The sequence below is a fragment of the Nelusetta ayraudi genome, unplaced genomic scaffold, assembly GCF_046127955.1.
Source record: "Nelusetta ayraudi isolate G7.1 ecotype Tasmania unplaced genomic scaffold, CSIRO-AGI_Nayr_v1 ptg000203l, whole genome shotgun sequence".
Lineage (NCBI taxonomy): Eukaryota > Metazoa > Chordata > Actinopteri > Tetraodontiformes > Monacanthidae > Nelusetta > Nelusetta ayraudi.
In genome coordinates this window covers 236,806-247,500 of record NW_027466252.1, presented here as the reverse complement: position 1 = coordinate 247,500, position 10,695 = coordinate 236,806, and the positions used below count along the sequence as shown (strand labels likewise).

General features: G+C 50.8%; 2 protein-coding genes across 3 annotated transcripts in view; one reads left to right on the top strand and one right to left on the bottom strand.

Annotated features, from left to right (window-relative positions):
* The window catches only part of LOC142881562 (protein CEBPZOS-like), a 2,414-nt gene extending 486 nt beyond the window's left edge, over positions 1 to 1,928 (top strand). Inside the window, exons 2-4 of the mRNA XM_076015912.1 lie at positions 424 to 541; positions 652 to 696; positions 1,384 to 1,928. Coding sequence (XP_075872027.1) covers positions 424 to 541; positions 652 to 696; positions 1,384 to 1,466 — 246 coding nt within the window. The 3' untranslated portion in view covers positions 1,467 to 1,928. The remainder of the gene's footprint in view (positions 1 to 423; positions 542 to 651; positions 697 to 1,383) is intronic.
* LOC142881561 (CCAAT/enhancer-binding protein zeta-like) lies at positions 1,233 to 3,685 on the bottom strand. Of its 2 annotated transcripts, none has more exons than XM_076015911.1 (8): positions 3,537 to 3,685; positions 3,355 to 3,415; positions 2,992 to 3,190; positions 2,486 to 2,513; positions 2,297 to 2,383; positions 2,135 to 2,199; positions 1,967 to 2,048; positions 1,233 to 1,733 (listed from the first exon to the last, which is right to left on the bottom strand). In XM_076015911.1, exons 1-8 carry the CDS (start codon positions 3,616 to 3,618, stop codon positions 1,561 to 1,563), a joined length of 777 nt encoding a protein of 258 aa, XP_075872026.1. In that variant the 5' UTR covers positions 3,619 to 3,685; the 3' UTR covers positions 1,233 to 1,560. The 2 variants fall into 2 exon arrangements, with proteins under 2 accessions (XP_075872026.1, XP_075872025.1); XM_076015910.1 differs by having other exon boundaries at positions 2,486 to 2,521; positions 2,997 to 3,190.
* Positions 3,686 to 10,695: the final 7,010 nt, after the last annotated feature.

Here is a 10,695-nt window from a genome sequence, read left to right as displayed (position 1 = left end):
GAGGAGCCCCCACGGCACACCGACGCCAAATTTGGGGCTTCTAGTAATTGAGGAACCCCAAAACCCTAACCCTAATTTCAACCGTAACGCTAACCCTAATGCCATACAAGTCCATGGGGGTCAAACGTCAACTTTGTCCTAGAGATGTGGGGCCACTTGCAGGTTCATCAGGAGCCCCCAAGACACAGCCACGCCAAATTTGGGGCTTCTAGCATGTGAGGAACCCCTAAAACCCTGACCTGGTCGACTTGTATGCTGAGGCCGAAAATGAATGTGCTTCTCCTCTTTGAAACACCGGCAGCTGCCACTGCGTGTTCCACATCAATCAGCAGTGACACAGTGAAACACCCAGGCAGTTCCCTGTCCTCCTCCTGCTCCAGTGGTGTCAATAAAGTTCTGACTGATTGAACCCCACTCCTCCAGATGCCGCCCGGTCCTCTGGCGCCTACGGCCCGCCGCCTGATGAAGGCTGTGATTGGACTGGAGCTGCTGGGAGTCCTGGGAGCCTACGGCCTCTTCCACAAGATGAACAACAGCCAGGGTAGAACACACACACACACACACACACACACACACACACACACACACACACACACACACACACCCCTGGCCGACAAGCCGTGTGTGACGGTGGTGTGTGTCTTCCTGCAGACTTCAGGGCCACCATGAACAGGAGGTTCCCGGCGGTGCTGGAAGGTGAGCCCGTGTTTCTCCTCTGATGGTCATGTGACCTGCTGAGGTCACAGCATCGCACACACACACACACACACACACACACACACACACACACACACACACACACCATCGCTGTACTGCAGCGGAGGAAAAAGTGAATTTCCAGGTCATCACGATGGAAGACAGAAGTGACCTTTGACTTTGATCTGGAGTTTAATCTGGAGTTTGATTATTGGGTTCAGTGTGTAGACAGTTCAGTGTATCAGAAGAAGTCGTGGACGAGCCTGGAAGTGTGTTTCAAACCCTGACCAGAACTTTCATCATCTTGACACTTGGTGAAATCACCGTCCAATCATAGCGCAGCATGAGACGGTGAAGTCATGCAAAACCTCAACATGTCCAGAAATCACAACATAAAATCTAAAAGTATGTTGTTGTTTTTTCCCCCCCGAACAAAAAAAAATCTTTAATCGGTCTGAAACTCACCAAAATTACCGTCCTATCGTAGTTCAGCAGGAGGCAGAAGACAAACAAGGTGTGCAGTGAATCAGAACAACTTGTGAGTTTCAAACAACTGAACATCTTTAATAGATCACAACTCTTGTTTACACGTAAAAGTCATATGGAAAAAAACACAAAAGTATGAATAGCTTTAATTTGAAAAGTCTTCAGTCCATCTCATCCACTTCCTGTTCTGACTCCTCCCAGTTTACTACCAGTCCAATGAGTGGGGGGGGCTCTACGGCACCCGGGAGCGAGACCAGGAGGCCTGGAGTGCCAAACAGGACTGACCCGGGTCCAGGTGGACCAGGACCAGGTCTAGGAGAACCAGGTGGACCAAAACCAGGTCTAGGAGATCCAGGTGACCAGCCTCAGCAGCAGCAACTACTTCTTCTTCTTGATGGTCTTCCTGCCCCCTTGCCGTGGCCCCGCCCCCTGCCGTGGCCCCGCCCCCGGCCTACTCCTCTGGAAGGTGGCCTTCTTGCGGCGCAGCGTCTTGGCGTCGCGGCCTTGGATCCAGTCGTCCCGCTGACTCTCCCACCGCAGCTGCTTCACACCTGCAACACAAACAGGAAGTGGTGATGAGTGAGGACGACGCGGCCGCCAGAGGGGCGGAGCCTCCAACTGGAGCAGCTCTGATCTGATCAGCGTTCTGGTGTTTCACTCAAACCCTTCAGACTGAGAACTGTGTGTGTGTGTGTGTGTGTGTGTGTGTAGATATTAAGTCATTAAAAATCACTTCCTCCTCGTGATTGGTCCCTGTGTTATGATGTCACTAGGCTCCGCCTACCTGCTTTGTCGTTATTGGCCATGGCGTTGAGGCCGATGTTGTCGAACTTGGCGCCGGCGTTCTCGTCCAGCAGGGACCCAAACTGAGGAATCACGAGGTCAAGAGGTCAAACACATTGTGAAGCCGAGAGCCTCTGATGATGTCATCAGGGGAGGAAACTGATCTGACCTCTTCCGCCGAGGCGAACACGGGGCCGTCGCTCTTCTTCTTCTTCTTCTTCTTGTGTTTGGAGGCTGCGATGAGGAGCAAACACAGTGACGTTCAGACGCACGCGTGACGTCAATAAAGTTCACGTAGTTTGACAACGAGAAGCGACGGAGCGGAACCGACCCGGAGATCCGAAGAAGTCGAGCTGCGACGGCGACTTCCGCTTCCTGCTGGGAGTTTCCTCCAGAAGTTCCGACTCGTCGTCCGAGTCTGAAGAGGGAAAAAAAAGTTTTCATTTCATCGTTTGGAGGAAAAACTGAGTTTTACGACGTTTTTTTTTTTTTACTGCTGAGGAGGCGACAGTGAACTCACCACCAAACACCTCGTCCTCGTCCTCCAGCTCTGGAACTGAACAAACACACACACACACACAAGACGGCATTAGTTCAGCTTCCTCTTGTGCAACCACACATCAACACAAAGTCACACAATGAAGACAAAGCAGCGCGAGGAGGAGAACCTGCTGGAATCACCGTCCTGTGGTAGTTTAGCACGAGATGCAGGAGAAGATTGCAACATCTCAACACGTCCAAAAATCAAACAAAAAGACACATTATAGTCTGTCGTTTTTTTCTGGAATTAAAAAAAAAAAAAAAAAAAATCAAAACATTTCAAAAATGTCTTTATTTGGTCCAGAAATCACCAAAATCACTGTCCTGTGGTAGTTTAGAAAACCCGACACACTATGACACACTATGACCTATGTCGGTTTTTTGGGGATGTGCAATGTGTATTCATTCTACCGAGCGCCACCTGCTGGTCGCACCGGCTCACTGCTCCGGGTTATCGGCTCCAATAAATAAATCAAACGCAGCAACCTCACCTTCTTCTTCATCGTCGTCATCCTCGTCCTCTCCGCCTCCGTCCACCTCCATGAAGGTCCCCCCCTCCTCTCCAAACTCCTCCTCCTCCTCCTCCTCCCCCATGCTGCCCAGCGACACCTCCTCGTCGTCCAGGTCGTCGTCCGAGTCCGAATCCTCGGCTTCCTTCTTCTTCCCTTTGCTGCTCTTCAAGTGTCTGGGGGGGGGGTCAAACAGAGGTCACAAAGGTCACCAGGAGGTCATGAGCGCGACGCCGACCATCATCATGGTTATTATTTATTGTAAAATGACACATTTCAAGGCTCCATTCTCAGGTTTTTCTGCAGATTCTTAGCCCTGTGTTTGCGTCGGTGGTTTTACCCTGCAAAGTCCAGGTCCTGGTCCGCCGAGTCCAGGAAGAAGGAGTCGCCCTCGCAGGTGTCTGAGGAGACACACACACACACACACACACACACACACACACACACACACACGCTCAGCCACACTCACAGGAAGGACAGCAGTGATGCTGCTGGCAGTCATAGCGCCCCCTGCACACCCACCCAGGATGGCCTCGAACTCGTCGTCGTCCACGTCCTCCACGCTCTCGTTGTCTCCGTCTCGCCGCGGCGGCCGGCGGAGCATCTTCTCCTGCTGGCGCTTCTGAAAGAAGCTGAAGAAGAAGAAGAAGAAGAAGATGACATTTCAAAATAAAACTCAACTCAAATCATTGTTAAAAATAAAAAAGCCCACCTGACTGGAGGAGAGCGAGCCACATGACCCGGCAGCCGTTCTCTCACCTGCAGGATGGTTTTAGCAAACAGCGCCACCGACGGGTGGTAGTGGGCGGCGAGCTGGGGATTATTAATATTAACATGGGACCACTTGCAGGTTCATCGGGATCCCTCAAGACTCACCCACGCCAAATTTGGGGCTTCTAGCCCATGAGGAACCCCAAAACCCTAACCCTAACCCTAACCCTAATTCCAGCCTTATCGGTAACCCTAATGCCATGCAAGTCTATGGGGTCAAAAGTAAACTTTGTCCCGGAGACATGGGACCACTTGCAGGTTCATCGGGATCCCTCAAGACTCACCCACGCCAAATTTGGGGCGTCTAGCCCATGAGGAACCCCAAAACCCTAACCCTAACCCTAACCCTAATTCCAGCCTTATCGCTAAACCTAATTCCATGCAAGTCTATGGGGTCAAAAGTCAACTTTGTCCCAGGGACATGGGACCACTTGCAGGTTCATCGGGATCCCTCAAGACTCACCCACGCCAAATTTGGGGAGTCTAGCCCATGAGGAACCCCAAAACCCTAACCCTAACCCTAACCCTAATTCCAGCCTTATCGCTAACCCTAATGCCATGCAAGTCTATGGGGTCAAAAAGTCAACTTTGTCCTAGAGACATGGGACCACTTGCAGGTTCATCGGGATCCCTCAAGACTCACCCACGCCAAATTTGGGGCTTCTAGCCCATGAGGAACCCCAAAACCCTAACCCTAACCCTAACCCTAACCCTAATTCCAGCCTTATCGCTAACCCTAATTCCATGCAAGTCTATGGGGTCAAAAGTCAACTTTGTCCCAGGGACATGGGACCACTTGCAGGTTCATCGGGATCCCTCAAGACTCACCCACGCCAAATTTGGGGCGTCTAGCCCATGAGGAACCCCAAAACCCTAACCCTAACCCTAACCCTAATTCCAGCCTTATCGCTAACCCTAATTCCATGCAAGTCTATGGGGTCAAAAGTCAACTTTGTCCCAGGGACATGGGACCACTTGCAGGTTCATCGGGATCCCTCAAGACTCACCCACGCCAAATTTGGGGCGTCTAGCCCATGAGGAACCCCAAAACCCTAACCCTAACCCTAACCCTAATTCCAGCCTTATCGCTAACCCTAATGCCATGCAAGTCTATGGGGTCAAAAGTCAACTTTGTCCTAGAGACATGGGACCACTTGCAGGTTCATCGGGATCCCTCAAGACTCACCCACGCCAAATTTGGGGCTTCTAGCCCATGAGGAACCCCAAAACCCTAACCCTAACCCTAACCCTAACCCTAATTCCAGCCTTATCGATAACCCTAATTCCATGCAAGTCTATGGGGTCAAAAGTCAACTTTGTCCCAGGGACATGGGACCACTTGCAGGTTCATCGGGATCCCTCAAGACTCACCCACGCCAAATTTGGGGCTTCTAGCCCATGAAGAACCCCAAAACCCTAACCCTAACCCTAACCCTAATTCCAGCCTTATCGCTAACCCTAATGCCATGCAAGTCTATGGGGTCAAAAAGTCAACTTTGTCCTAAAGACATGGGACCACTTGCAGGTTCATCGGGATCCCTCAAGACTCACCCACGCCAAATTTGGGGCTTCTAGCCCATGAGGAACCCCAAAACCCTAACCCTAACCCTAACCCTAACCCTAACCCTAACCCTAATTCCAGCCTTATCGATAACCCTAATTCCATGCAAGTCTATGGGGTCAAAAGTCAACTTTGTCCCAGGGACATGGGACCACTTGCAGGTTCATCGGGATCCCTCAAGACTCACCCACGCCAAATTTGGGGCTTCTAGCCCATGAAGAACCCCAAAACCCTAACCCTAATTCCAGCCTTATCGCTAACCCTAATGCCATGCAAGTCTATGGGGTCAAAAAGTCAACTTTGTCCTAAAGACATGGGACCACTTGCAGGTTCATCGGGATCCCTCAAGACTCACCCACGCCAAATTTGGGGCTTCTAGCCCATGAGGAACCCCAAAACCCTAACCCTAACCCTAACCCTAACCCTAATTCCAGCCTTATCGCTAACCCTAATGCCATGCAAGTCTATGGGGTCAAAAAGTCAACTTTGTCCTAGAGACATGGGACCACTTGCAGGTTCATCGGGATCCCTCAAGACTCACCCACGCCAAATTTGGGGCTTCTAGCCCATGAGGAACCCCAAAACCCTAACCCTAACCCTAACCCTAATTCCAGCCTTATCGCTAACCCTAATTCCATGCAAGTCTATGGGGTCAAAAGTCAACTTTGTCCCAGGGACATGGGACCACTTGCAGGTTCATCGGGATCCCTCAAGACTCACCCACGCCAAATTTGGGGCGTCTAGCCCATGAGGAACCCCAAAACCCTAACCCTAACCCTAACCCTAATTCCAGCCTTATCGCTAACCCCAATGCCATGCAAGTCTATGGGGTCAAAAGTCAACTTTGTCCTAGAGACATGGGACCACTTGCAGGTTCATCGGGATCCCTCAAGACTCACCCACGCCAAATTTGGGGCTTCTAGCCCATGAGGAACCTCAAAACCCTAACCCTAACCCTAACCCTAACCCTAATTCCAGCCTTATCGATAACCCTAATTCCATGCAAGTCTATGGGGTCAAAAGTCAACTTTGTCCCAGGGACATGGGACCACTTGCAGGTTCATCGGGATCCCTCAAGACTCACCCACGCCAAATTTGGGGCTTCTAGCCCATGAGGAACCCCAAAACCCTAACCCTAACCCTAACCCTAACCCTAATTCCAGCCTTATCGCTAACCCTAATGCCATGCAAGTCTATGGGGTCAAAAGTCAACTTTGTCCCAGAGACATGGGACCACTTGCAGGTTCATCGGGATCCCTCAAGACTCACCCACGCCAAATTTGGGGCTTCTAGCCCATGAGGAACCCCAAAACCCTAACCCTAACCCTAACCCTAATTCCAGCCTTATCGCTAACCCTAATGCCATGCAAGTCTATGGGGTCAAAAAGTCAACTTTGTCCTAAAGACATGGGACCACTTGCAGGTTCATCGGGATCCCTCAAGACTCACCCACGCCAAATTTGGGGCTTCTAGCCCATGAGGAACCCCAAAACCCTAACCCTAACCCTAACCCTAACCCTAATTCCAGCCTTATCGATAACCCTAATTCCATGCAAGTCTATGGGGTCAAAAGTCAACTTTGTCCCAGGGACATGGGACCACTTGCAGGTTCATCGGGATCCCTCAAGACTCACCCACGCCAAATTTGGGGCTTCTAGCCCATGAAGAACCCCAAAACCCTAACCCTAACCCTAACCCTAATTCCAGCCTTATCGCTAACCCTAATGCCATGCAAGTCTATGGGGTCAAAAAGTCAACTTTGTCCTAAAGACATGGGACCACTTGCAGGTTCATCGGGATCCCTCAAGACTCACCCACGCCAAATTTGGGGCTTCTAGCCCATGAGGAACCCCAAAACCCTAACCCTAACCCTAACCCTAACCCTAATTCCAGCCTTATCGCTAACCCTAATGCCATGCAAGTCTATGGGGTCAAAAAGTCAACTTTGTCCTAGAGACATGGGACCACTTGCAGGTTCATCGGGATCCCTCAAGACTCACCCACGCCAAATTTGGGGCTTCTAGCCCATGAGGAACCCCAAAACCCTAACCCTAACCCTAACCCTAATTCCAGCCTTATCGCTAACCCTAATTCCATGCAAGTCTATGGGGTCAAAAGTCAACTTTGTCCCAGGGACATGGGACCACTTGCAGGTTCATCGGGATCCCTCAAGACTCACCCACGCCAAATTTGGGGCGTCTAGCCCATGAGGAACCCCAAAACCCTAACCCTAACCCTAACCCTAATTCCAGCCTTATCGCTAACCCCAATGCCATGCAAGTCTATGGGGTCAAAAGTCAACTTTGTCCTAGAGACATGGGACCACTTGCAGGTTCATCGGGATCCCTCAAGACTCACCCACGCCAAATTTGGGGCTTCTAGCCCATGAGGAACCTCAAAACCCTAACCCTAACCCAAACCCTAACCCTAATTCCAGCCTTATCGATAACCCTAATTCCATGCAAGTCTATGGGGTCAAAAGTCAACTTTGTCCCAGGGACATGGGACCACTTGCAGGTTCATCGGGATCCCTCAAGACTCACCCACGCCAAATTTGGGGCTTCTAGCCCATGAGGAACCCCAAAACCCTAACCCTAACCCTAATTCCAGCCTTATCGCTAACCCTAATTCCATGCAAGTCTATGGGGTCAAAAGTAAACTTTGTCCCAGAAACATGGGACCACTTGCAGGTTCATCGGGATCCCTCAAGACTCACCCACGCCAAATTTGGGGCTTCTAGCCCATGAGGAACCCCAAAACCCTAACCCTAACCCTAACCCTAACCCTAATTCCAGCCTTATCGCTAACCCTAATTCCATGCAAGTCTATGGGGTCAAAAGTCAACTTTGTCCCAGGGACATGGGACCACTTGCAGGTTCATCGGGATCCCTCAAGACTCACCCATGCCAAATTTGGGGCGTCTAGCCCATGAGGAACCCCAAAACCCTAACCCTAACCCTAACCCTAATTCCAGCCTTATCGCTAACCCTAATTCCATGCAAGTCTATGGGGTCAAAAGTAAACTTTGTCCCAGAGACATGGGACCACTTGCAGGTTCATCGGGATCCCTCAAGACTCACCCACACCAAATTTGGGGCTTCTAGCCCATGAGGAACCCCAAAACCCTAACCCTAACCCTAACCCTAACCCTAATTCCAGCCTTATCGCTAACCCTAATGCCATGCAAGTCTATGGGGTCAAAAGTCAACTTTGTCCCAGAGACATGGGACCACTTGCAGGTTCATCGGGATCCCTCAAGACTCACCCACGCCAAATTTGGGGCTTCTAGCCCATGAGGAACCCCAAAACCCTAACCCTAACCCTAACCCTAATTCCAGCCTTATCGCTAACCCTAATTCCATGCAAGTCTATGGGGTCAAAAGTCAACTTTGTCCTAGGGAAATGGGACCACTTGCAGGTTCACCGGGATCCCTCAAGACTCACCCACGCCAAATTTGGGGCTTCTAGCCCATGAGGAACCCCAAAACCCTAACCCTAACCCTAATTCCAGCCTTATCGCTAACCCTAATTCCATGCAAGTCTATGGGGTCAAAAGTAAACTTTGTCCCAGAGACATGGGACCACTTGCAGGTTCATCGGGATCCCTCAAGACTCACCCACGCCAAATTTGGGGCTTCTAGCCCATGAGGAACCCCAAAACCCTAACCCTAACCCTAACCCTAACCCTAATTCAAGCCTTATCGCTAACCCTAATTCCATGCAAGTCTATGGGGTCAAAAGTCAACTTTGTCCCAGGGACATGGGACCACTTGCAGGTTCATCGGGATCCCTCAAGACTCACCCACGCCAAATTTGGGGCGTCTAGCCCATGAGGAACCCCAAAACCCTAACCCTAACCCTAACCCTAATTCCAGCCTTATCGCTAACCCTAATTCCATGCAAGTCTATGGGGTCAAAAGTCAACTTTGTCCCAGAGACATGGGACCACTTGCAGGTTCATCGGAATCCCTCAAGACTCACCCACGCCAAATTTGGGGCGTCTAGCCCATGAGGAACCCCAAAACCCTAACCCTAACCCTAACCCTAATTCCAGCCTTATCGCTAACCCTAATTCCATGCAAGTCTATGGGGTCAAAAGTCAACTTTGTCCCAGGGACATGGGACCACTTGCAGGTTCATCGGGATCCCTCAAGACTCACCCACGCCAAATTTGGGGCGTCTAGCCCATGAGGAACCCCAAAACCCTAACCCTAATTCCAGCCTTATCGCTAACCCTAATTCCATGCAAGTCTATGGGGTCAAAAGTAAACTTTGTCCCAGAGACATGGGACCACTTGCAGGTTCATCGGGATCCCTCAAGACTCACCCACGCCAAATTTGGGGCTTCTAGCCCATGAGGAACCCCAAAACCCTAACCCTAACCCTAACCCTAACCCTAATTCCAGCCTTATCGCTAACCCTAATTCCATGCAAGTCTATGGGGTCAAAAGTCAACTTTGTCCCAGAGACATGGGACCACTTGCAGGTTCATCGGGATCCCTCAAGACTCACCCACGCCAAATTTGGGGCTTCTAGCCCATGAGGAACCCCAAAACCCTAACCCTAACCCTAACCCTAATTCCAGCCTTATTGCTAACCCTAATGCCATGCAAGTCTATGGGGTCAAAAGTCAACTTTGTCCCAGAGACATGGGACCACTTGCAGGTTCATCGGGATCCCTCAAGACTCACCCACGCCAAATTGGGGGCTTCTAGCCCATGAGGAACCCCAAAACCCTAACCCTAACCCTAACCCTAATTCCAGCCTTATCGCTAACCCTAATTCCATGCAAGTCTATGGGGTCAAAAGTCAACTTTGTCCCAGAGACATGGGACCACTTGCAGGTTCATCGGGATCCCTCAAGACTCACCCACGCCAAATTGGGGGCTTCTAGCCCATGAGGAACCCCAAAACCCTAACCCTAACCCTAATTCCAGCCTTATCGCTAACCCTAATGCCATGCAAGTCTATGGGGTCAAAAGTCAACTTTGTCCAAGAGACATGGGACCACTTGCAGGTTCATCGGGATCCCTCAAGACTCACCCACGCCAAATTTGGGGCTTCTAGCCCATGAGGAACCCCAAAACCCTAACCCTAACCCTAACCCTAATTCCAGCCTTATCGCTAACCCTAATTCCATGCAAGTCTATGGGGTCAAAAGTCAACTTTGTCCCAGGGACATGGGACCACTTGCAGGTTCATCGGGATCCCTCAAGACTCACCCACGCCAAATTTGGGGCTTCTAGCCCATGAGGAACTCCAAAACCCTAACCCTAACCCTAACCCTAATTCCAGCCTTATCGCTAACCCTAATTCCATGCAAGTCTATGGGGTCAAAAGTCAACTTTG